This window comes from Apus apus, chromosome 1 (assembly GCF_020740795.1).
Source record: "Apus apus isolate bApuApu2 chromosome 1, bApuApu2.pri.cur, whole genome shotgun sequence".
NCBI classification, from domain to species: Eukaryota; Metazoa; Chordata; class Aves; order Apodiformes; family Apodidae; genus Apus; species Apus apus.
The window spans coordinates 29,187,652-29,214,070 of NC_067282.1; the positions used below are offsets into that span (position 1 = coordinate 29,187,652).

Below are 26,419 nucleotides of genomic sequence, written 5' to 3' on the forward strand. Positions count from 1 at the left end.
CATGCAAGCTACTATTCCCCAAACAATTTGTGGGTACAAGTCAGAAGTCAGAAAGGCCTGAGGATCACTTCCAGCAGGCAGCTTCCAAACACCACCCGCTGTTTCCAGGAACAGAGTGAGGACCCAAGCCATTCCATGACAGAATTGTAACACCATCTCAGACATATCTGATCAACTGGAGTGACATGGCCTCAGCCTCCTCCTCCTGATTCCTAAGTGTCTCCTGGATGACAGGGGCTTGCACAGAGCAAGAACTAGAGTAGAACTTCCAAATAATTTTAGGTAGAGACACAGTCATATGTTTTCTAATTACTCAAGCTATAACATAAAGCAAGGCTGGGGTTGCCAGTAATATTTTAGCTGAACTACAAACCTAGGACATCAACAGGATACAGAAATCTCCATTTAGAACATGCAGCAGGGGGGCAAAGGCAGAAATCAACATAAGTTCACTTTTCTTTTACAGCATGAAAGAAGTAAATGGAAACATTACCATGCTATAACATCAGGCTGTAGAGTTTCATCATGATCCAGAAATAATCTTGCATCTATATCTTTGCTGTTGAGATACAGCTCATCATACTGTTTTGAGAGAACTTCAACCTCAAAAAAGATTGAAAAAAACTTATATAGTTTGACAGTTGACTGAGTAATATAAGCTAGTCCTACCTTATGAATAGAATGCTGAAATGCTAAGAGAATGACCATGGAGCTCAAGAAGTCACTTCTTACGCAAATAGCTGAAACACACCCAGAGGAAAATTACTGTTCCCATGCACAAAGACAATCTTTAAGGAGATAAAACAATGTATGATTATGAGGCCTTTTTGAAGAAATGTAGGTTTTCATGCCATAAAAGAGCTAAAACTGGGGTGGGAGAAATGTGTCCAGTTCTGGTGCTCCCAACATGGAAAGGACATGGAGATGGAGCTCTTGGAGTGAGTCCAGAGAAGAGCCACAAAGGTGATCAGAGGGCTGGAGCACCTATGCTCCAGGTTGAGCAGGACAGGCTGAGACAGTTGGGGCTGTTCAGCCTGGAGAAGAGAAGGCTCTGGAGAGGCATTCCAGTACCTGCAGGGGCCTACAAGAAAACTGGGGAGGGACTTTTTACAGGGGCTTGTAGTGATAGGATAAGGGGGAATGGCCTTAAACTGCAAGAGGGTAGATTTAGGTTAGACATTAGGAATACTATGTGCAGTTCTGGTCCCAACTACACTAAACATATACCAACAGGCTGGACAGGGTGCAGAGAAGGGCCACAAAGACAACCAAAGGACTGGGAAGCCTGACATATGATGAAAGGGTGAGAGAACTGTGTTTGTTCAGCCTGAAAGGCTTAGGGAGACTTTACTGCCATGTTCCAGTACTTAAAGGGTGGCTACAAAGAAGGTGGAAACTCCCTTTTTACAAGGAGTCACATGAAAAAGACAAGGGGTAACAGGCACAAGTTACTCCTGGGGAGGTCCCGACTGGACACAAGAAGAAAATTTTTCATCATGGGAACAGTTGAACATTGGGATAATCTCCACAGGGAAGTGCTGGATTCCCCAACACTGCCCTTTCAAGACTCAGCTTGACAGGGCACTAGGCCAACTCATCTAAACAACGCTCCTATGTAGACAGGTTGGACCAGATGATCCTTGAAGTCCCTTTCAACATAGCATTCTCTGAAATCAAACTAATGTTTCCAAGATTTTAAATCTTTTAGAAGAAATAAGTGTACCAAAGAGCAGGAAATGTAGCATGAGTGTCCTCAGAAAAGCTGTCAGACCATCTGCAAGGTTCCTGTCTCTGCTGGTTTGCAGGTGAAGGCCAAGACCCAAACTCAAACCCTCTTGGTTCTGAGTGCAAGAAGAGTTTCCCCATTTCCTATGTTCTATATATTTGTAATGGTGTCATTTTTAATAGACATGCCTGTTTCTACATAATCATAGACCGTTATTCATATCCACATTGTTTTATAAATTACTGTTAGAAGTTTTTTAGTTGATAAGATTACATATTAGTAACACTTCATTCTACATGAATAAGTTTGTTACTGTTTTTTTGATGTTTGTCTGTTTTGAATGTCTAACTAACTGAAAGTCTGCAATTTGTTTATCAGGTCCAAATACCAGACTCAACTTCAAATCTGCTGCTGTTCTCCTGCAGAAGTAGGCAGGCACTTCAATTATCTGTCCTCTGAGCTCTCAAGCATACTAAATGATGCTGTGCTCCAGCAAATTCCCGCTACAAAAACAGGCAACGGTGCACATGAAGTCAAATGAGTCCCCTTCCAGTTCCAAGAAAAAGCAAGCTGCAAATATCTCCTACACAGCTTTGCTCATCATCCTCTCCTTTTACCTTTGCCAAATTAATTTGCTCCAGACTAATCTCATGGTGAAAGATTTGAGATTAGGACTATGAAATCACATATTATCTTTAAGATTCCTGTTATCGCTTTATTTGTTTTGTTTTTCATGTTAATTATATTTTCATTTCTCATTATCGTCCTAATGGCTTATGTGTTCTTTTTGTCTAAAATATTTCAGGTATTTCATATACTTCTAGAAACTTTGGATTCTCACTGCAAAAAACAGCAGCTCTTAAAGAAAATGGCAGCACTGGGCTAACTGGGAAGAACCCTTCAGCCAAATCTATTAATCAGTTCATAAAGCCTGACCATCAAACACACAGTGAAGACAAATTACATACCAACACTGCACCTCAAAAGCTTTTCTTGTTTTGGAAACAAATATATTGAGAGCTCAGTGGTCTCTTATGAAAATGAAAGTCAATCTTCATGTCTCATATTACTAGCTCTTTTACTGATGATCTCAGCCTATGAGTGATGGTTAGTTGGATTACATATATGAACTGATTACCTCTGAAAAACAGCTGTAACTTTCTGCTTTGTTCTAAAACATCCCTCAGGCACTCAGGTTTCAGGAGGAAGGATTGTGTGACTGGATTTTTCTTCAAATGAATATTTTATGCAATTTTTCACTAGCAGTTTTAGACTGATAATTTTGATCCTATGCTTCAATTGAGAAGCTCATTGATTTGAGAAAAAGCTGTATAATGCCCTTTGCCTAGAACTTCATACAGCACTTCTTAATTACATATATGCATAACTTTAAAAGTCTAAACAAAGTGCTGATATCCTGAAATTTATTTTGGAAGAGATTAAGATCATTAGTGGATCTTGTATTTTGTCCCCCACCTAACACACTACGGAACTGAACAGAACACATACTTGGATGAATCTTTCAACCCTTCAGTCTGATAAGCTTCAGAGCTGCTTTCAGGTTACCACATCCCTTGGTGAGACACAGCTAAACCTACTGTTTTGATAATGATGGATGTGAAAAAGGTACCTACTGAGGCACACTCTTCCATGTGACTGCAGAGAGGGAATCTGCTGCATCCAGACTACAGCTCAGGAAGATGAAAGCAATTCTGCACGGACACAGCCGTCCAACCTGTCAGTTGTGAAACTGAGCCTAATCTTTTGGCTATCTCTCCAACATGACTACAGTAACATGTCTCAATTACATTCAAATTAAGGTGTGCATTTTATGACTATGCATTTATAGACTGACTTCAGAGACTTGATAGAGCAATAGTGTTTTAGATTAACTGGCCTCACTAGGATCATGGATATGCAACCCTTATGCCATGTTTTGCTTTGAGCAAGAACATGGATTCAGCTTCAGGAAATAAACTTATTAAATTCAAATGTAAAAACTAAATATGCTCCATGAACACTGGAATCCTTGCTAAGCTACATTCCTGAAAAATAATGCATTTTGCTAGGTGATTTTAGAAGAACCTATTAGAATTTATCAATGTGTAAAAAGAATCTTAAGTAATTCGGTATGAAGTAAAGCACCATTGTTGAACTGTCTTAAATTACCTCTAGTAGCCCATTAGAAGTTCCAATACCAATAGAATTCAAGAAGGGAATAAAGCTTGTGAAATATACATTTTTGACCTAAAAAAAAAAAAAAGAGAGAAAACATAACATTACATAACAGAGGCAGCCATGCATAACTTTTTTCACATCTTTAACACAAGACTAAATGAGACACTTCTGTAATGCACTGTATTTTGTTTTCAATAAAGCAAGAATTAAATTTCCTATGTATCCAAAATGTAGTGAAATGTAAGCATGCAGAATATAGTCCATTATTGGAACATTAAAACTGGGAAAGAACTAGACTTCCCAGCCCTCTTCTATTTCTATTTTCATCATCTGCTTGGATATTAAAACAAAACAGTCCTTCACAGAATGGTGTTTTTAAACTACCTACTAGAGAAGCTAGAGAATGGCAGAATACCTCCATTATTGAACTTGAGGGAACAGTTAGACAAGCACAACTATTGAGATTTTAAAAGACCATTTAAATAAATGCATATTCCAGGTGGGGTTTAGCAGAAAGATCTAACAGACTTTAAAACACAGGCATTACCTCATCTAAATTACAACCATGCTCTTTACAAAGGACTTCAATAACTTTTGTATCAGTATCAATTTGCTTTGCAGTACGTGTATTCCTGTTCTGACCTCTTCTTGGAGTTCGAGCTGAACCATTAACAGTCACTGCAGTCACAGCAGATTCTGGAAAGATAGGCAGAACCACCATAAGGTTAGAGACTTCTTAAGAAAGATTTAAATTATTAAACCTAAGGAGATTTAAATTTTTATATGATTTTTCAGGTCCTCTTCTTAAATATTTTCCTTTTCATCTTACTGAAAAACCATCATTACAGGAAGCATATACAAAAAGAAAACTAAATTTTAAATTCCCATATCAGTATTTGGACAGTTTGCTTTTTAAAAGGTCTTCAACACAGAAGGTAACAGGACTTGCTGTAAGTAGCTTTGAATAAGCATCGGGTTTGCAAAGTTAGAGTAATTATTTTTTCTATTTTTACAGAAGTGTGAAAGGAGCTGGAAGAATAACTTCACTCTATGTGGCTGAAGTGAATGAAGCCACACAAGGCTTAAGTGCTAGTGGGAACACGGAATATAGTTCTGCCAGGAATTCCTCCTTCCCTCAAATACTTCCAGGCAACAAATATGAAAAAAAAACCTAGTTCATCCGGAAAAATATATCAAAACCCCTTAATTCATTAAGGTAAATATGTTTCATTTTATTACACTTCAAAGTAGAAGGCTTCAATACTGTCAGCTTGAAGGATCTGAATTATATTAATAACACAGACTAATACCATTACATATCGATGATTTAAAACTGATACTCTAATCACCAGGCTGCTCTTATTTGTAAATTCATCTGTATTTGATAAATGTTCTGAGAAAAACTGACACTATACTGCTAGGGTGGTTGCATTCTAATCTCCTCAGCCTTAGTCAGATCATAAAGCCTGACATTATTCCTCAGAACATGAAGCCTCTTGGTCACGAGGATTTGAACAACACGTTGTGTTGTTTGCTAGAAGAACGAAGCGCTGTGTAACGGTTCACACAGCACCTGCACATGTCACACAGCTCCAAGTTAGAAATCCAGCGCTTCACACTTATGACAGTGATACACATATTCACTATTTCATCTGAAGTAGCAGCATTTCTTTTCAAGATACAATGCACAGAACCAAACTGTTCCTAATAAGGAGCTCCTAGTCCTCATAGTTTCACTGAAAATATAAATGTGAAGAGAGTTCAAAAGCAGCTTGTTCCAATTCAGTGCTCTTTGAAAAAGATGTCCATTCAAGCCAACTGTGGCTGTATACCATCTGAAATAAGTAGTAGCATATGTCTGTCCTACTACAACTGACAAATTTAAATTCAAAATAGCATTGAATGAGGAGAGGGATTTGTTTGCCACAAGCCCATCCCTTCCCACCCTTAATTTGCACTGGCATTAGAATAAAAGCGAGAAAGTTTTGGTAAAAAACATGTTATTTGTTCTTACCTGCAACAAGTAATTACTAGGTCAGACAAATATCTTCCAAAACATGGAATTTAAAGAACATAGCAGGGAATACATCATGTATTTTATCACACTGTAACCCAAATGGGTGTTTAGTTGTGAAAAAAAGAAATAAAGCAAGTAGGTTTAGGCTATAAATGCTAATGTTGTATCCAGATCCAGCAGAGGATAAAGCTAGTTAGAATTTAAAAATTGTTTTCTACACACTGTGGTTCCAATTACTTCAGTATTATCAATTCCACAACTTGCAGAAGAAAATATTCCACAAAAACAGAATGTGTTTGAAAAAGAAGTTACTGCTGAACAGAAGTTTCTGTAGTTGATTAAAATACAGAAATTTGCCAGTAACAAAGGGGAAGCCATAAAAGCAAAGCTATCTGTTTTACATCTGACATTTTATTTTAAGCTACCACTGCAGTTAGGTTGTCTATCCACCACATATTACTTTTAAATGCCTGTATAGTCCAGTATCTTGTACATTTCTGTTGTCATCATACTGCTGGATTTCAATGAAATGACAGTCATAGCACCATCTTTTCCTATTAACTCATTCAGTCATCATCTACCCAGAACTTGAATTTTTTTACTTGTATGGACAGAGAACATAGCAAAAGTATGGCAGGAACAGAAAAAAACATTAATTATATTAAATACACTGCCACATTCAAGTAATTTAATTCAAGTTCACCATCATCTTAATTGAACTGAAGTATAAAAAAATCCAATCTAATAAGCTTTAAAAGTTCTGTTATCTTAATTATTAATGTTAGCATGACTCTAAAATAAATTTCAACCAACTTACTTTCTATTTTAGTGGAAAAAAAATTAACATACTTACTGTATGGTTCCTTGAGCATAGCAGGAGGTGACAATTTGATAAAATAATCTAAGACACACAGCAACAAATGGAAAGAAATCACCAGGTCATCTTCCACTTGCAACACTTTACCTGCAAATATTTAAAAAGGTAAAGAAAACATTGTGAGATGTCTAACTTAATTTTAGAAGTAATTTTGAAAAAATAAATATTTGGAAGTTCTTTTAATAAAACTCTACAGTTAGAATTCAGAACGCATCATTCAGAATGTCAGCATTTCTTAAAGGCTATTGATTTAAAAAAAACAACAACACATGTTTCTTCAAAGGTTTATTGATGTAGAGACAGCATACATAATACATTTACTGTGCACAAAATCCCTACCTCTGTGCTGCTTCCTGATTTCTTCTTCATTTTACTATAGTGGACTAACTATATTAATTTACTATCATTTATAGACTAATTTCCTTGCATGTATTTCGCATTCCTGCGCAATTCTCCCTCACTTTCTTTTTTGTGGTCTTACACAAGCTCTATGAAAGCTGCTAAGTAATCAGAAAGCAGCAGTTGCCAGTTCACAGTGAAGAGAAATTCAAACATGCTATCACACAGTGTGCTCACCTGCCAAACTTGTATGAGATTACTTAAGAATCACATAAATATTAAGCTCTAAGAGTACTTTTAAAACTACATTATTGCAGCTGCTCCCAAATTATGATGCATATGCCAGAGATGATCTACAGAGCCGTTCCAAGACTCCAAAAATCTGGAAAGCTGGTAGCGATACAGAACAGCTACAAACCACTACTCGTGCTCTATTTACACTAGCAGTGTTTGTATTTTTTTTTATCAGAACTAGAAAGCATCACTCAGGCTCTCCTGTGACTTCAACTATTTGCTAGTAGATTTCAGCTTTCCTTATTCTCAGTGAAAACAGAGCCTAGAAAAACTTTGTGGGTTTTGCTTTACGTTTATGCTTGGAGAGTTCTAGCAAAAAAGCTGATCCAAAACTGATTTTGATGGCAGAGATGTGCACACTTTGTTGGTAACACAGACCTGCAGTAAGCAGCAATTAAGATACCTGACTCACTCATTTTCAGGGGAGCAGTACAATGAGACAGAATTCCATGGACTACTCCACTTGTTTTCATCACTTAGTTCTAACTGGAACATCTGCCTTTTCAAGAAAGAATTGTAGCATTCAAAGGGCATAATTTCAGGGACTGACTATCTTATAATATCTTATTGTTAAATTTATTTTATTTATTTATATTGTCTATAATACATAATATATTTATTATATATATAAGCCTATTTTTTTTAATCTGCTAGTCTTTTCAGGTTATCACCCTTTATTAAAATATTGGCAGACTACAAAGCATCACAGAATAGACTCAAATACAGAATACCAACCTTTAAAGTTAAAAAAAAAATACATCTTAGAAAACTTTAAAACATATATATTTATATACAGTAAGTAAGACCAGTTAATAGAATAGCCAAATTGCATGAAAAGAAATGTTACTGAGTAGCTACAAAAGTCATGCAGTCAAAACATTCTGGGCCTGTACTATGCATACCTGTAATAAGGATGCTAATCTCACACTGGACATGTAAAACAAACTCATAAACTCACTTCAACAATATTCATTAAGATAACTGTCTTTTAATCAAAACTCACCTTTTGCCAGCAAAAAAGTAATCCAGTAATTTTTTAAGACTAATACAGAACTGAGTTCAGCAGAAATCCTGCAGAGACACAAGACCAAAGACTTTGCATTAACAGCTCTATAATAATTTTAACTTTAATTTCTGAAAACGTGCTTCAGTCTTTGGAACAATTTAGCACAACATGCAACATCTCCCATATAGTTAAGTTTATCAGTTAATTCATTCCATTCCCTAGGCAATTATGAGTACACATTTGAAAAAATTAAGTCTCTGTAAAGCCATTCAGGGATTGGGAAAGCCCTGTTTCATCTTTGGAAAAGTTAGTGTAGATAATTCACTTAACTGATACGAGCTGCCTTCTCTCTTGTGCCTTCAACTAACACCCTATTCTTTAGTCACAGCATGACTGCAAGCTCACTTGGAGTTGCTAAGGCATTTTTTCATCCACTCATTTGTTGCTATGATTAGAAAGTTCACTCTCCAAATGTTCATTTCCACCATGCTGAGACACCCATCATTGGGCAATCCTTCACGGAAGAAGTGATTAAATACAGAATCATAGAATCACTGAATGATTTGGGTTGAAAGGGACCTTAAAGATCATCTAGTTCCAACCCTCCTGCATGGGCAGGGACATCTCCCACTAGATCAGGCTGCTCAAGGGCCCATCCAACCTGGCCTTGAACACCTCCAGGGAAGGGGCATCCACAACCTCCCTGGGCAACCTGTGCCAGCAACTCACCACCCTCACAGGAAATAATTTTTTCCTAATGTCCAACCTGAATCTCCCCTCCTTAAGCTTCAAACCATTGCCCCTCATCCTCTCACTACACAACCGTGTAAAAAGCCCTACGCCAGATTTCTTGTAGGCCTCCTTCAGGTATTGGAAGGTCACCAGAGAGCCTCCTCTTCTCTAGGCTGAACAACCCCAACTTCCTCAGCCTGTCTTCACAGGGTAGGTGCTCCAGCCCTCTGATCAAATATATATATATGACTTCTGTGGCTCTCATCTCACTGAAATTCAAGGTCCCACTAAATCTACATTAAACACATGACATACTATGACTTAGGTTAATCTGAATGGGTTAAAAGATAAGTGCCAACACATTTTACATCCTATCCTGACAAACACAATTTAGAAAAGTCAAACTTACTCACTACTGGGTTGTTCCAGATAAATAAGGCCACAAGTCCTAGGAAAATAAGTAAATAAATAAATAAATTTAAGCACTTTTCCAAAAGCAAACTATGCATTATCTTCGACTTCAATATAGTAAAAAAAAAGTCAATACACAAAACATTCTGACTATTAAAAAATGCTGACTCTTGAAGCACAGATTAACAACAGACCAACTGCAGCCCTGTCTGACCTGAAATAGTGCTGTTGCTTACATGCATATGTGAAAGCTTAAGCAGCAAAACAATTTTAATTTGGTATAATAAAATGTTCTATTGTTTTCTTCCAGAAAAAGAAGATTTGGGGCTTGTAAAACACAGCAAAACATGTGCTACAGCTGTGCAGAACACTCTATAAAAGGGCATTTTAAATCCTTTACTATTTCTGCAGTGTCACGGCAAGCCTTGTGGTGTAATGTTGCTTCCTAATTATTGCAGGTACATGTCATATCAAGAAATAAATTCAGTTTGTTCAAAAACAAACAAACAAAACATTTCAAATCCCATTTGAAAAAAATTGTTGCAAAAAAGTAAGCAAGTGAAGAAGAGTTAAGAGGAGGGACAAAAAACAGAACCTGCCTGTGTAAATCTGCAATGACACTTATATCCCCGAAAAAGACATGGAGTTACTAAAAAAAAAACTTTCAAGGGTCATTTAAGGCATATTAGAGAGCCTTTTGTGGTTTGGGAGGCAAAATGTTTCAGTGATTCCAATTCCTACAGGTGAAAGATAGCACAACATTCTGAAGCAATGGTATCAAATAATACAAGCATCGTGGAATGATGCTTCAATATTTAAAACATGAAACAGTTTTCTACAGGTATGTGTGATAGAGTATTTCACAGACCAATTTAAAATCACCTCAGAGGATATCAGATCTTGCCAATATGCATCTGTGCTAACACATATTAGCCTGTAAAAGGACTTAAAGCCCTTATCACCTCTGGCTTCACATTAAAGCATAGAGTTCAGCAAATTACCCCCCTTGAGTAACAGCAGCTCAAAAAAGCATCCGAGAATCTCGTGACTTTCAAGTTACACACAGAAAGCTCTCAGCACTCTGCTATAAGCACATTCAATTTGTTCTGTACAAAGAGAATCCCCCTCGATTTTCATTGCATGGTCAGCTAAACCACTCTGGAAGGTTTATATTGTTTACAAGTAAGAACTGCTAATAGAGCAGGATCTGCAATGCCCTTAGACACTGGAACAAACAGCCTTCAATCCCAGATCTGGGAGAGAGAAACTATCTTATTGGTGTTTTGTGTTTGTTTCTTTCCAGAGCTCCATAAAAGAAACTCTTGGATCAAGATTTGGGAACGGGTGGGCAGGTAGAAATGGAAAGTCTACTAAGTAAGAAGAAATATTAAACAGTAAAACAATCCTTTTTATATCTGTAAAAAGCTTAATGAAAGGACTAGCAACCATTTGTCATGTACTCTCACTACTGTTGGCACAGCCAACAAGGGGTTTGTTTACCAAAGCATTGCAATAGCTGGGGAATAAAATGTAAGATATGTTTATTCAATGCATGTAAACAGTTCCACTTCACTGTTCTGTAAATATTAGTTCAAATGGGCTCTTCTAATGTACCATTATGAAAATCTAAATACTTAGATGTTGACAGCCATATAAAATAAATAATTTCAAAATGAAAAACATACACTACCTTTCAAACTTGTGGTATAGTGCAAGTAATACATCATATTTCTTTTTCAGCCTTGATACAGTGCTATCAACTTTAGTGCTTACAGTATCCATGTTAACATCCACCTCTTTCAGAAACTGAAAAAATGCACATACACTGAAGGAAAAAAAAGAGAACGATGACAGATCATCACAATTCTGAGAATGAGAATTCTGAAATAGATATTGGAAAAAAAAACAAACAAAAACCAAACAATACCAAAACCCATTGCCTTACTTCACTAGACTCCAGCATACTCTCACTGCAACTAGCAGTGACTTGAGAACCTTGCCTTGGTTACACTACTTGCTTACCTCAAGCCTCACCTTTACATTTTCCAGAAGTAGGAATGTCCAACTAAGTAGCAGAGGCATCTTGCGATATGAGCTCTACTACAGAGAGAGACTTTTCTTGGCTAGCACAGACAATATCTCTGGAAGGCAGAATTTCCTAACCAGAAACATCTTCCTTGCTCTGCCAGCAAAAACACAGATATCCACAGACATCTTATCTTGACTCTTCTGTTCTACCTGAAACTTCTACTTAGAAATGTTATTACCATTCTAAAAACAAGAACCTTGGCTCCATCCATGCTACAGAGGGACCGAGGCATGAAAACCAAGATGAATGTATTGAATTACATGGACCAAAGTTTTTCCTGCTTATTCATGTAATATTATGGCCAGCAGGAAAGCCTCTTGTTGTTATGTTCATAAGGAAAATTAGCAGATTGCTAAAAATTAACAAGGAGGAAGATATCAAGTATATTAAACTACTTCAGCAATATAAAATATATTTTGATCCTTTTTCAGAATATACTATTCTGAGATACTTTTTTAAATCTTTGTCAGATTAAAAAATAGAACACAAAACCAGTCAGAAGTTAATTCAGGAATTCTTTAATGTGCAATGAAGAATCTTCCCAATATATCTATGTGGCTCTAGACCATAAGATGACTGATACAAATCTCTACCAGTTTGACCTTAGAGATGACAAAAACCCCTAGGCTAACAAGCAATTGAGCATTGCTAAAATCAAAATCAGCAGAGTAATAGCTAACTCTTAGAAACCCTAAGGGAAAAAGTCTCTTTCAGTTTGCAGTGCAAGCTGGTCTGTACTCAGGTGGAACATGCTGAAGGTGGCTGCACAGATGCAATTAGATTTCATCCACATGGCTCAACGTCAGTCAAGACTGAAAAGATTGTGTTGAAACACAGGAGCCCACTGCTGTTCTGGGACATAATGTAAGGTAAAAAAGGCATGGAGAAGCCTTGCCATAACAAATGATCTCCAGGAAAAGGATATTTGGTCCCAAGTCTGGGGCTACCACCACAACTTGCCTAGCATTCTGCCCTCACCTCCTGCCCTAGAGTATCCAAAGGCTCTGCTCCAGCACCGCCTGCTGGTACATGGCACAGTTATTAGGCAGACAGCACTGGAATTCTTTCCTTGAATGAATCTAACACAAGGTAAGTCTACTGCTGTTGCCACTTACATTTACCTTAAAAGCTGGTACTGTCCTATAATCTTAACTTCTATATTATGAACTTGGTTTATGTACAACAGTAACAATCCCCTAGTAAAAAGCATGTACAAAAGTACAAAATTTAGACTGGATTCAAAATACTTGAAAAAGAGCAGCATGCTGGGAAACTATTTGAAGAGTAACATTTTTTACCACTTCTTGATTTAACCTAAGCCTAATGTTGGAAAAAACGTTTTATAGAAAATCTTGATCCAGAAAAAGGAAAACATTAAAAATGTAATTTATACCGATTTAAACTGATTTAATACTTAAGGTTAAGCATGAGTAAGAATCACGTTTGTGATACAACCGAAGCCAATCACAGTTGAATCCCACAAGTATAATTGCTCCTTCAACTAAAATGTGACAGCAAGACTCCTAGTTTACTGAAATACTCAGAATTGCCATAAGTAACTTTCACTTTAAAATTAACCACCCTGATATGCACAGTTTCACAATACTTTTAAAAACCTTCTCTTTATAAAAGTGTTTGACTATTTCATGTTGATATCTAAATTCAAACACTTAAATTCACTTACCTTATGTTTATACTTTTCAGAAGCTCTGTGAAAGTGAATGTCATGTCATCCAGATCAATAGCTACAATAAAGATACAGACTCCCCATGTTTCCTTTTTCTTTTTGTCATAAGCCTTTTAGAAAAAGAGAAGACAGTTTTTATTTTTATTATGCAATAAAAGTGGGTAATACATAGAAAGCATTAATTTGTCCAAACTAGATTAGAAATGGTAAAAAAAAAAACCCACCCTCAAGCAAACATTTGACTTTGATAGCAAATTATTTGATAACTGAAAACTATTACAAGTTTAACATTACAGATTAAAGTCCACACATTTCAACCCTTATTCCTAGAGTACAAGATGAATTTTACCCATACAATTCAGCAAAGCTTCAAAATAGAACCTTTCGTACCACAGAACATTTATGCAAAGCAGACACTATGATTATTATTTTTAAGTTACTATATCTGACCGTAACAAGAATGAGGTGAGAAGCTATATTAAAGAAATACAAAAGCATTACAAGGACAGACAATACTAATGAACTTTATTTTCCACCTAGGTTTCAACTACTCATCACAGCTTTGCTTAGTAAAGCATAATAGTAACAAGCACCTTCAGACACTTTCCTACCATACATGTACACTTAAGGTCTGTCTCCTGCTGTTCAGAAGCAAGGTACAAGTTGTAACCAACCATTCTTCACCAAAGAAAAGCCATGTCTGTCATTGCGGGATGCCATCCACAGGGAGCTCACTCTTGGTAGCTCACAATCTACTCACTGGGAGCCAGCCCGGCATCTGTTGTGATTCCAGTACCCTTCCACCAAAACAGCATCTCAACAGAAAACCTCTACAGAGCAATGCTTTGTGGAAGCATGGAAGAAAAAAACCTTAGTGGGAATACCACAGGTTTTGGAAAACAAAGCTATTTTGAAGACAGAACTTAGTGTGGGTGCAGCACTGCAAGACTCCTAAAACAGCCAACTCATAAAAAACTCTTCAGGCATTTAGGATCCTTGTAAATAAATCCCCAACATCACCCAGGCCTACAGTTGCTTCCACAAAGGAGCAGCATTTAAGCACATCTCTCAGCAGCTCTAGGTTGGATGTGACATCTGTTAGAGGACAGAGGTGAAACAGACCCCTGGGAGCGAGCAAGCGGAAATATTGAACTTCTGCTCTCCTACATTGCTTAGTTTTAGCCCACTCCCTGGCCTGCTTTTTTATCCTTTCCACGATCACTCCATCTAGCTGCCTCACAGACACCACCAATGCAAGCCACGGAGGCCAGTCCACTCTAGAAAACACAACCCAGCAGGCAAGAGGAGTAAGACTGTTCCAGACCTGGCTCACTCCATCTTACATGGTCTTCCAAAACTACCCCAAAAGGCTCTGCATCCTCGGCACCTGCTCGTGTCCTCCTTTACTCAGCAGCATAATCATGACAAATAGACTGCTGTGCCCACAAATGATACAATTTCACTAACACTGCCAGCAATTACATAAATCTTTTCTTTGCAATTGCTCTACTTCTTTCTTGGGACCAATGTTTATACATTCATGAAGACTGGCTGGGGCCTTCTCCAAAGAATGAAAAGTTTCATGGCTTGTGTAATTGATAAGAGTTATAGTACAGTCTCGAGCACTAAAGTAACCAGCCACCTTCAGTAACATGGTAAGCGCCCATTATTTAAGTTACTACTTCCTTCCTGCACTCCTATTTTAATGTTTCTATGAATCATGACACCTTGTACAACAGAAAATTATTTGAAAGAACTTATAAAAAGACTGAGATACATTTGATGATAAATAAAGGAATGGACAGTAATAGCTAATACTCATAGTCTCTTTTTTACTGGAAACTCACTTTTTCAATATTTTATGTACCATCGTATACCACCAGGAACTAAAGGTGAAGCAAAAAATGCTCATGAGGTGGTTTTGCACAGAAGAAAAGCTTTGCTAAGGGATGCACTCCCAACATCTCAGCCAGTCGCAACAATCTTTTGCTAACAGGTACAACAAGCTACCAGGCACATAAGAACAAAATACATCCCATAGGATGGGGATGTCTTATTTTCCTGCATTAATACGTCTGTGATGCATTGTAAAAAATGTTTAAAGTCAAGGCTAGCTAATGACCTATAAAAAAGAAGAAAAATTACTACTCACTTATCGAGAACCTGTATTCTCCTATGAATAATGGCTGAGGGAGTTGGGGTTGTTCAGCCTGAAGAAGAAAAGGCTCCAGAGAGACCTTATAGCAGCCTTCTGGTACCTAAAGGGGGCCTACAGGAAAGCTGGGGAGGGACTTTTTATAAGGGCATGTGGTGACTTTAAACTGGAAGAGGGCAGATTTAGGTTAGACATTAGGAAGAATTTTAAGAAGATGTTTAAGATCCCTTCCAACCCAAACCATTCTATGATTCTATGACACCACTACCACTGGAGCTGCCTGACCTTGTTTAATATATAAGTTCACATCACTTCATGCTCCTGCACACTCAGATCATGATGTTGTTCTGTAAATCTCAACATCTAATAGGGCAGGCAGACAGTGCTAGAAGAGGTGAAATTGTTCCTGGTTTGTTGCCTATCCAAACAAGCCTAGCTCTACTAAGCAGCTTAGCTCTATCCTGGGAGAATAAATGCTTCAAGGCTTTAGTAATGCTTTATGTGGTAAGAGTGAGATCGGGTTTTGCAAGAACAGTCTTTATACTCCTTATCCAGTATGGTTTGGGGTAGCAAATCCTTTATTTCCACCACTAAACAAGTCGCAGCCTCAGATGCTGCCTGTCAGCCCACTAGCTTCAAACCATTATGCTGAGTCAAATTCTAATATCAGGACAACACCTTTATGCATACCTGGTGTAACAGGACACTTTGGGCACCTTCTCAGACAGAAGATGGTCTAACAAAAAAATTACAGAGAATCCAGGATAAACAAATAGATTATTTTTCTCTAATAGCAAAGAAAAGGTGAGCAGCACCTGAGCATGCATGCCTCAACATCAGCTGAGGGATGGAGAGAGGGAGGAATAGGAAAGAACACTACTCTGGGACTATCCCACCACCTACTGCTGGTTACAATATCAGAAGACATATGTAAACTGCCCATATCCATGCAGGAAGACTTAAGTGATTTTAATACATAAAATATAAACATGTGGTAGGAGAAAGGGAGAAGAGATAAGGAGAGGTCTTCCTGGCAAGTCAGACTCCTGAGCATTCTCCTCTTCATGCCCCTTCCCTCCCAAAGCTCACAGACATTATTCAAGTTCGTTCCTATACAATGAGTTAAAGCAGACTGCAGAACAAAAATGCAGCAGCATCTCTGTTCAACTATTTTGCCAGGGTCATAACTCCAGGGGAGCCAATCCTACGGCACAAATTAACAGTTTGTTTACAGCCAAAGCCAGACAATTCATCCCAGATGGACCTGAGGGCATGGGAATGAATGCAAGACAAATTTCCAGCCAGAAATTAATTTCTGAGAGTTTTCTTCTTGACCACACAGTCTGACTCAAGACCTTTGTTGATAAAGCACCACTACAGAAAACGGGCAGGACAACAGCTTAACCTTTGTCCTTGGTGGTCAGTCAGACTCAGTAAGATGGATTCCAGTGACTTTATTTGAATCGATCATGAATCAAAGCCTACCAATCACTAATGCAAATATTATTTAGCACCTAGTAACCTTCACAGATTTTTTTATTTTTTATTTTTTTACTTAGGATTCTGAAGAACCAATGCTCTAACTTTGGGCAATGTAGGTTAGTTCTGATGAATTAATATCATTTTCTGTAGGAAAAGATCTAAAACGCTCAGAAACTCTTTCAAAATATTTATTTCCCATTCCAGACTTACTACTATTTAATCTGTTTTCAGTAGGTGATCAGTTTGCCTAAATCTACTGAAAACAACCTGGAGGAGTCATCTTGCCTCTTCTTTTCAGACGTTGTTGTGAGGTGTTAAAGGTACTAACAAAATAACTTCTGTTCTCTACCTCGAGTGGTTCTCCAGTGCTAAACCAGTCACAAGGAGGAGATGGTTACAGAAGTCTCAGTTCTAGTTTGCAGTTACAGATGTTTATTATTCTGCCAACACTGATAACAGTTTTGGTGACAGCCTACAAAAGTGATCCAGGAATAGAAACTTCAAATTATGTTGTGTAAAAGAAGGCCAAGAGAAATGTACATGAGAAATATGCAAACACAATGGGTATTTGAATCACATGGGATATGTCACACTGTGGATACCAAAAACCTAATTTTTTAAGGGGAAGATGTGAAACTTGCTGGCTTACTAATTTCTCAGCTACCATGTCCTAATCAATATAGAGAACAAACTAGATGCTACAAGAAACATTCACAGAATCACAGAACTGTCAGAGTTAGAAGAGACCCCCAGAGATCATCTAGTCCAACTCCCCTGCTAAAGGGGATCCCCTAGAGCACACTACTCAGGACTGCATCCAGGTGGGTTTTGAGTATCTACAGAGAAGGGGACTCCACAACCTCCCTGGGCAGTCTGTTCCAGTGCTCTGTCACCCTCATCATAAAGAAGTTTTTCCTCATATTTAAATGGAACTTCCTGTGTTCCAGCTTGTGCCTGTCGTCCCTCATCCTGTCACTGGGAACTACTGACAACAGTCTGGCTCCATTCTCCTTGCACCCACCCTTTAGATACTTAAAGATATTAATAAGGTCTCCCCTCAGCCTTCTCTTCTGCAGGCTAAAGAGTCCCAGCTCTCTCAGCCTTTCCTCATAACAGAGATGCTCTAGTCTCCCTGTCATCTTTGTTGCCCTCCACTGGACCCTCTCCAGTAGCTCCCTGTCTCTCTTGAACAGGGGAGCCCAGAACTGGACGCAGTATTCCAGATGTGGCCTCACCAGGGCAGAGTAGAGGGGGAGAATGACCTCTCTAGACCTACTGGCCACAGTCTTCCTTATGCACCCCCAGGATTCCATTGGCCCTCTTGGCAATAAGGGCACATTCCGGGCTCATGGATAATTTACTATCTACCAGGACTCCCAGATCCTTCTCCTCAGAACTGCTTTCCAGCAGACCCATCCCTAACCTATACTGGTGCATGGGGTTCTTCCTCCCCAGGTGGAGTGAGGTTCCTACCCACTTGCCCCTGTTGAACCTCCTCAGGTTTTCTCTGCCCAGCTCTCCAGCCTGTCCAGGTCACACTGGATGGCAGCACAGCCCTCTGGAGTTTCAGCCACCCCTCCCAGTTTGGTATCATCAGAGAACTTGCTGAGGATACACTCTGTCCCCTCATCCAGGACATTGATGAACATGTTGAACAAGACCGGACCAAGTACTGACCCCTGGGGGACAGCACTGGTTACAGGCCTGCAACTCGACCCTGATCCATTGATCACCACCCTCTGAGCTCTGTCACACAGCCAGCTCTCAATCCACCTCCCTGTCCACTCATCAAGCTCACTCTTCCTGAGTTTCCTAATGAGGATGTTATGGGAGGCAGTGTCAAAAGCCTTGCTGAAGTCAAGGTAGGTAACATACACTGCCCTCCCCTCATCTAGGCAGCCAGTTACAATGTCATACAAGGCAATTAGATTAGTCAAGCATGATTTCCCTTTGGTGAATCCATGCTGACATCTCCCAATGACAATCTTTTGCTTTCACAAGTTTTGAGATGACATCCAGAACGATTTTTTCCAACATCTTACCAGGGATGGAGGTGAGATTAACTGCCCTGTAGTTCCCTGCGCCCTCCTTCTTGCCCTTTCTGAAGACTGAAGTGACACTGGCCTTCCTCCAGTCCTCAGGCACCTCTCTGGCTCTTCAAGACCTCTCAAAGATGATGGAGAGTGGCTTAGCAACAATATCTGCCAGATCTCTCAGCACTTGTGGATGCATCCCACCAGGGACCACGGATTTATGGATGTCCAGTTTGGCTCTAACCCAGTCCTCTCCTACTGAGGGAAAGTCTTCCTCTCTCCAGACCTTATCTCTTACCTCCAGGGTTTGGGATTTATGAGGGACAGCTTTAGCAAGACTAAAGCAAAGAAGGCATGAAGTAACTCTGCCTTCTCAGTGTCTTCCACCATTATGGCACCTGCCACATTCATCAGCAGGCCTACATTTTCCCTGGTCTTCCTTCTTTTATTGAGGTACTGGAAGAAACCCTTCTTGTTGTGCCTGATACCCTTTGCCAGATTTAATTCCAGGTGGGCCTTGCTTTCCTCATTGCATCCCTGCAGTCTCTTACTACGTTTGTATATTTCTCCCAAGTGGCCAGTGCTGTTTTCCACATTCTGTAAGTTTCCTTCTTCTCTTTAACTTTTTCCAGAAGACCCTTATTCATCCATGCAGGTCTCCTACCTCCTCTGCTTGATTTCTTCCTCATAGAGATGTACTGGTCTTGAGCTTGGAGCAAGAAGTGTCTGAAAGCTTCCCAGCTCTCATGGATAACCATACCTTTCAGGGCCCTGACCCATGGTATTCCACTGAGTAGATCTTTGAAGAGGTTAAACTTTGCATTCCTGAAGTCCACTGATGTAATCTTACTTATTTCTCTACTTCTTCCACACAAAAGAGTAAGCTCCATTATTTTGTCAAGGTTGCCCCCAACCTTCACATCCTCAGTAAAACCTTCTTTGTTTGTTATTACCAGGCCCAGCAGCACACCTTCTCTGGTATGTTTCTCAACCACCTGCATCAGACAGTTGTCACTGATGCTCTGCAGGAACCTCCTAGATCATGCATGCCTGGCTGTGTTGCCTTTCCAGCAAATATCAGGGTGGTTGAAGTCCCCCATGAGAACCAAGGCCTGTGGTCGTGAGGCTACTTTCAGCTGCCTGTAAAAGCCTCATCAACCTCCTCATCCTGATCAGGTGGCCTGTAGTAAACACCCACACAGTATCACTTATGTTAGCCTGTCCCTTAATTCTCACCCATAAGCCTTCCACATGTTCTTCCTCCTCTCCTAGGCAGAGCTCAATACATTCCAGGTGCTCTTTCAGATAAAGATCCACTTCACCACCCAGCTTTGATGACCTATCTTTCCTAAACAGTACGTAACCATCCATGACAGCATTCCAATGTTTATGATTACAGGGGAAGAAGAGGGAAGAAGAACCAAAAAGCACTGACAACAGAAGACTACCAGAATTAAAACTTGTAGGAAAAATTTCCTAGAAGAAAACTCAGTAAGTGAATACTGTACCCACTGTCTGCACGTAAGAAGTTCTGTGTAAAGACAAGTTAGATCCTCCATTTTTTAGCAATAATGGTTTTAAATTTTCTATTGAACATTGTCAGGAATGGAAGATTACTCTTAGTTCTCAACAGATTAAATCAAATTCAAATATAATACTAGCTAAAAGTAATGGAAGTCAATGGAAAGCATTGAACTGATGAAAATAGTTCTTCTGGTATGAAAACTTCCCATTACACTTTTCTTGCAGGTAGTGAGATTGGAGGGGACAACAATACACTGAAGTTTCTTTTTCCTGCTTACATCACCCAATATTCTACTTCAAATTATGATTTTACTGTTCTTTACCAAAACAAACAGCAGCAGAATATAAAAAATGCCCTTAACTTTTCCCTGGCAGTATTAGTATGGGATCCTCCCCTAGTCTTTCTTACATTAAAACCACATGCTGCTCACCAGAGTATATTAGTAATTCCACTAGATCCATTTACTCCGTCCAGAGTCTACAGGCACTATTGATTCATAATATAGATTTTAAGACAGTTATGGAAAGCCAGAGTACAAGAGAAGTCAGCACCAGAGCCAAGTTTTAAGCCAACAACAGTCAATGTGTAAGAGTTTTGAAATTAAGACAGTAAAACTTACAACTATAACACAAACATTTTGTTTACCTAGGTAGCTTGGTTTGGCAAACAAGATAAATGACAGAAAGAACAGAAAGTCTTTGTACGGCATGCATACAAAAGCTCTTGTTTATATATACACTTCCACGTATACAATAAACTTGTGTGGGAGTTCAGTGGATATAAAAAGAATTTAAAAATAGAACATCTTTCTGGTCACGCATCAGATCCACCAACAGTGCTATTTAAGTATGACATTTCTGGAACCAGCATTTGGGGTTTTGTTTAAGAGATTTCATGTTACTGTTTAATTGTAGAAGGGTGTAATTAAACTTTCTGGCTGTCACAGTGCAAAGCTTTCATGTTCTCCAATAACAAAGGAAGCCACCACATGTAAGAGACAGTTGTAGTGTTTTTAACAACCTCTGCAGATCTAGTCAGCCTCATTTTCCAGAAAGATGGTGTAACCATCTCTCTCCTGTCACCCTTCTCCTCCTCCACACCTCTCCCTGGGGTTCAGCTGTCTGAAGGACTCAAGGCCCAGCTGTGATAGGGTGCAGCTGTATATCCTTGACTCAAATTGCTGCAAAAACAGTTGAGAGCACTGTAAGAAAAGCTACAGTGTAGAGCTGTGCAAGGTAAGAAAGGTGACATTTCAGAGAGAAGCAGGATCATTAGTAGCTAAAAGATTCAATAGTAAAAAAATGCCACTGTGGAAAGGTGTGACATCCTGAAGGAAAAATGCAGCAAATCTGCCAGTTTTGGTGGTGCTGACAGTGGCTTCAGCAGGTGATGGCACAGAGGATTCTCTCCACGCAGCAGCAGATGTCAACCTTTCTCCTCCTGACAGATGCCTGCCTGACCAGCAAAGCCTCTTTAGGTGTCTCACTCCAGTGCAGGCACACCTAGGCCAACAGGTCACTACATCATCCCAGTCTTTTGTGTGCCTGTGCCAAAAATTAATTGCTTTATACTTTTAAGCTGTACATATCTTGTTTGTAGAGTCTCTCTGCACATGATTACATGTGACCCAAAAAGGAGAGGACTAACAGATGTTTTAACTTTAAGTCACTAAATATTCATTGAGCAAGATATAGTGATGTTCAGACTAGGTCCAAGCCCACATTTGCACCCTGAATTTCTGCCAGTTACCACAGTACCTTATATCTGGGCCACGCTGCTTCTGAGTTATCATTACAAGTCCCCTCCACATCCTCAGAGGCACAATTCTGAGATCAACCACAAAGAACAAGGCTAGTGTGCCAGGGAAAGTAAGGTTTCAGGTCTCTATGCTCTGTAAATGGCTTGAGAGTAGGATCATTATATGTTCTGTTTCCAGCAGTGGTCTGATGATTTAAGCTTCCTCACATCAACTCAACTACAGGCTTAAACAAAAGTGTTCTGGCAGGTATTTGTCTCAAGTGGTGTCCTGCTATTTCCCTTTTTGAATGAGAACAGCAAGCAGCTACATAAGCAGCTTTTTCTGTTCCAGTTCAAAATTGAACAGGTTAGCACTGAACCACATTGATTAAAATATATACCCCTGGTGCTTGCAGGACAAACCCTGGGACAGCCCCTCCAACACATTACCTTTTCCACAGGGGAAAAAGGAGTGGACATTTAAACACAACCTCCACCTCAGTCCCTGCAACCCAAAACAGAGAGCTACCCTGGAGAAGCCCTGCTCCCCCTGATAACAGCTTGACTTGGAAAGAGAAACAGCAATTAGCCAGGCTATTAATTTGACTTCACACTCAAACGAAGCCCGAGCTGTTCTCAGCTAGAAGCAGCAGCTCCAAGGACTGACAGGTTCCTGAGGAGGCTCACACTTGCCAGCTTCCTCATTTCAACACCTTGCTGACCCACCAGAAAATCTGAAAAAAAGGGCCTTGAACCACGTGTAATGTAGACTTTTTTCTATACACTGAAAGTCTCTTAGGATAGGCCACAATTGCACTTTAATTGCAAGACAATAAATATTAGCTATAGGTCATAATGAAGATCTAGTCATTGCCCTGTTCTGAAAAGACAAGGATGATAGTCTTCAGATGCTAAAAGGAAGGGCTGCAAATGCCTTCCTGGCCACTGCCAGGTAATGATCAGTGAAAATAAAACTTCACTTGTAAGTGAAATTTGCAGAATTATACTGAAAGCTGCCTTCTTGTTGTTTGGTGGGTTTTTTTGCCATTCACTAGAACTGTCTACTTCTGTCTCAGTTCATGTAGAGGACCTCAGCTATGCTTTTAAGTAGATGCTCCCTGAGAACATCCACAGACAGAAATAGCATCTGTTACTGAAAGAGCTGTACACAGTCTCTGACTGCTACTGTGCTTTGTTGTGAAACTCAAGTGCATCAAGAGCTGGTACGTCCGTACTGTGGTTTAAAAACCACAGACAACGAGGAACTACTAATGACAGCAGAGCTGTGGTAGGTCAGCTCCAGCTGCAGAAGTCGAAACAAATGCACAGATGCTGACCCACACGGTGTGAATAAAACACCCCAGCTAGGTATTTTTTTTTTATTCAGGTCTGTATAACAAAGCTTTGGTAATTACTTAATTGTATTGTAGCTATTCTCTGAGTCAGCTTGTTGCAACAGCAGCAATACGCTGGGAAGGAAGAAAAAAAAAAAGCAGGAAAGAGTATAGAATTTTAATCTGTTCCCACATGCCCAATGACTTAAACTTTGAACAGAAATACCTCAATGATAAGTACATAGAGTACATTACGCAGTGGGGAAAAAAAAAGTTTAAGATGCAAATGTCCCTTTCTCTGCAATAGTCTTCCCCAGACCCTTTCTGCAACCTCATAAAGAAGGATGCAGAGGGAAGAAACACGGCGAGATGACCTGTATAAAGCTGAGTCAGGCATATTTGAAACAACTTGAGGTTTGAAGAATTAGCTGATCACGTGGTGTTGTTTTCTAACGTCATTTATTTGTAGTCTAAGAAAAAAAATATATATTGAGTCCGTGCCTTTACTGGAGAACATCAACAAGAGGCAGATGGATAGAAACCAGTTCGTACCAACAGGCAGACGGAAGCATCCAACTTCAGCCTGACTGTGCTTGGAAAAACCAAACTCAGACCACACAAGCCTTGGCTGCGAGACACTTGTCCCGTCCCCCCCCGCCCCGCTTCACCCGGGCGGGCACCGGGCAGACACCGCGGCAGAGGCGAGCCACGGGCGGCACTACTCACTGGAGCTCCATCCGCAGCCGACAGGCTCTCGTAGGTCTTCCACGCTCTCTCCCGCACGCGCTCCGACACTTTGAGAGCATCGCAGAGGGCAACAAAGTCCGCGCCGCCAATTTCAGCCCTGGCAGAAGGAAAAGCCATCGCTACCGGGGGCTGCAGGCAGCGCACCGGCCCGCAGAGCCCCGCGGGAGCAGCCGCCGCCCCGGGTGACACCGCCCCGCCCCGCCCCGCCGAGGAGCCCGGGCCGGGGCAGCGCAGCCCGGGCCCGCCAGCTCCAGCCCCGGGGCAGCCCCGGCCCCTCCCGCCGGCCCAGGCAGCACTCACCGGGGGGCGGCGGGCGGGGGCGCGGAGCCGCCGTCGGGGCTGGCGCGCTGGCTCCTGGCGGCGCCCGCCCTGCGGGGGGGCTTGGGCGGCATGGCGGCCCTGCGCGCGGGCTGCCGGGGGGCCCCGCCGGGGCAGCGCCAGCGCGGGCGGCGGTAACGGCGGGGCGGGCGGTAACGGCGGGGCGGGCGGTAACGGCGGGGCGGGCGGTGAGGACGGGCGAGCGGGCACCGCTCGGCTCCCGGGCGCCCGAACCGCGGGAAACCTGCGTCACCGCCAGCCGCTCTGCCGTCACTTCCGGGCCGGGCGCCGCTTCCCCGGCAGCCCGGAGCGGGGGGGCCCCGCGCCCCGGAGCACAGGCCGGTTCGGCGCCGCTCGGAACCCGGAAGGAGAAGCTGCCCGCGCCAGCCGCTCAGCCAATGAGCGCGCTGCTTGCTCCGCGCCAGCCAATGAGGAGCCGCCTCCGCTGCGTGCCTCCCGGCAACCGGCGCGGGGGCGGGGCTCCCTGCGGGCGGCCCGGGCGCCTCCCGCGCTCCTCCCGCCGCCGCCCCGGGCCCGCCGCCCGCAGCGCCCGCACCGCCCGCAGCGCCCGCATCGCCCGCCGGGGCTCGGCTGCGCGGCTGAAGCGAGCCGAAGCCGAGGAGGCCGCGAGGGAAGGCGCGGCGGCTTCCGGCCGGCGGTGGCGGGGGGAGGAGGGAGAAGGGACGTCCCGGTGAGGCGGCGGGCGCCGCCAACACCCGCAGCCCGGCGTCAGGCAGCCCGGGCGGCCCTGCGGGCGGCCCAGAGCGTGTGGCCCCGCTGGAGGCTGTGGGGACACGTGCGGCGTGGCGCGGGGAGAGCCGTGGGCCCGCGCGAGCAAGGCGCTGCGCGGGTGCGGAGAGGAGGGGAGCTGCGAATCCTGCCGTGGGCCCCGCGTCCCAGCTCACGTGCCGCCGGTAACGCGGCGTTACGGTCGGGCGTGATGGAAGGAGCAGCCCGGCCGCCCCGTGCGCAGATGCTGACACCTCTTGCTGCCTGCGGTTGCACATCCCCGCGGAGAAGGCGGATCCCTGCTGCAAACCAGCCTGTCTCCTGGCAGGTTCTGGTGATGACAGCGGGTCAGAAAAAGTTGTCGTAAGGACTTTTAATACATACACGTACTTACCGTTCATGTAAGCAGCTTGCTGGGGTGAGGCTGCTGTCAGACTCATGGGTTTGAAGAGAAAAACATGAGTACAACTATGGGATGTAATAAAAATTCACCAGTATTTGTAAGGTTTGCACAGTTCAGTAATTTGTTCAGGCTTTTTCTTTATATTCAGTAACTTTAAACCAGGACAGCAGGTTTTTTTTTTCTGGTTTACTATCAGAATTGAACCAATTGCAGTAAAGTGAATACGGAACAAATGGGATTTCTGAGGCAAAGCAGGGTACATAAAACAGCAAATTAAATGTTCGAGTTGCAGACTGCAGTGGGATTTAGACATTCCTTATGATTCTGGTGAAACTGACTGTAATTTTACCCTGCTTCTAAGCACATATAAAATACTTCTGAGGAGATTGTACCAGATGCTGTGGAAGGTTCAGAGTGTAGGACTGCATGTAGCCTACAGCTGAACACAGACAACTTGGAGAAGCAAGCTAAAACCCTAAACCGTGGATGAGTGCATTGCCCTGCCCTCACAACTGACTGTAAGAGCACATAAGAATTTAAAATGGGAGCAAAGCGTGTCTGAAAACTTGGTCAGAGCCATTGGAGACCCTCCCAGCTGTT

General features: G+C 41.6%; 1 protein-coding gene across 1 annotated transcript in view; it reads right to left on the reverse strand.

Annotated features, from left to right (window-relative positions):
* Positions 1-25,034, reverse strand: part of RB1 (RB transcriptional corepressor 1) — an 85,516-nt gene extending 60,482 nt beyond the window's left edge. Inside the window, exons 1-10 of the mRNA XM_051634816.1 lie at positions 24,670-25,034; positions 24,349-24,466; positions 13,354-13,466; positions 11,271-11,405; positions 9,579-9,617; positions 8,435-8,502; positions 6,775-6,885; positions 4,452-4,600; positions 3,896-3,973; positions 494-603 (exon numbers count right to left, since the gene is read on the reverse strand). Coding sequence (XP_051490776.1) covers positions 494-603; positions 3,896-3,973; positions 4,452-4,600; positions 6,775-6,885; positions 8,435-8,502; positions 9,579-9,617; positions 11,271-11,405; positions 13,354-13,466; positions 24,349-24,466; positions 24,670-24,761 — 1,013 coding nt within the window. The 5' untranslated portion in view covers positions 24,762-25,034. The remainder of the gene's footprint in view (positions 1-493; positions 604-3,895; positions 3,974-4,451; positions 4,601-6,774; positions 6,886-8,434; positions 8,503-9,578; positions 9,618-11,270; positions 11,406-13,353; positions 13,467-24,348; positions 24,467-24,669) is intronic.
* Between the last annotated feature and the right edge of the window lie 1,385 nt (positions 25,035-26,419).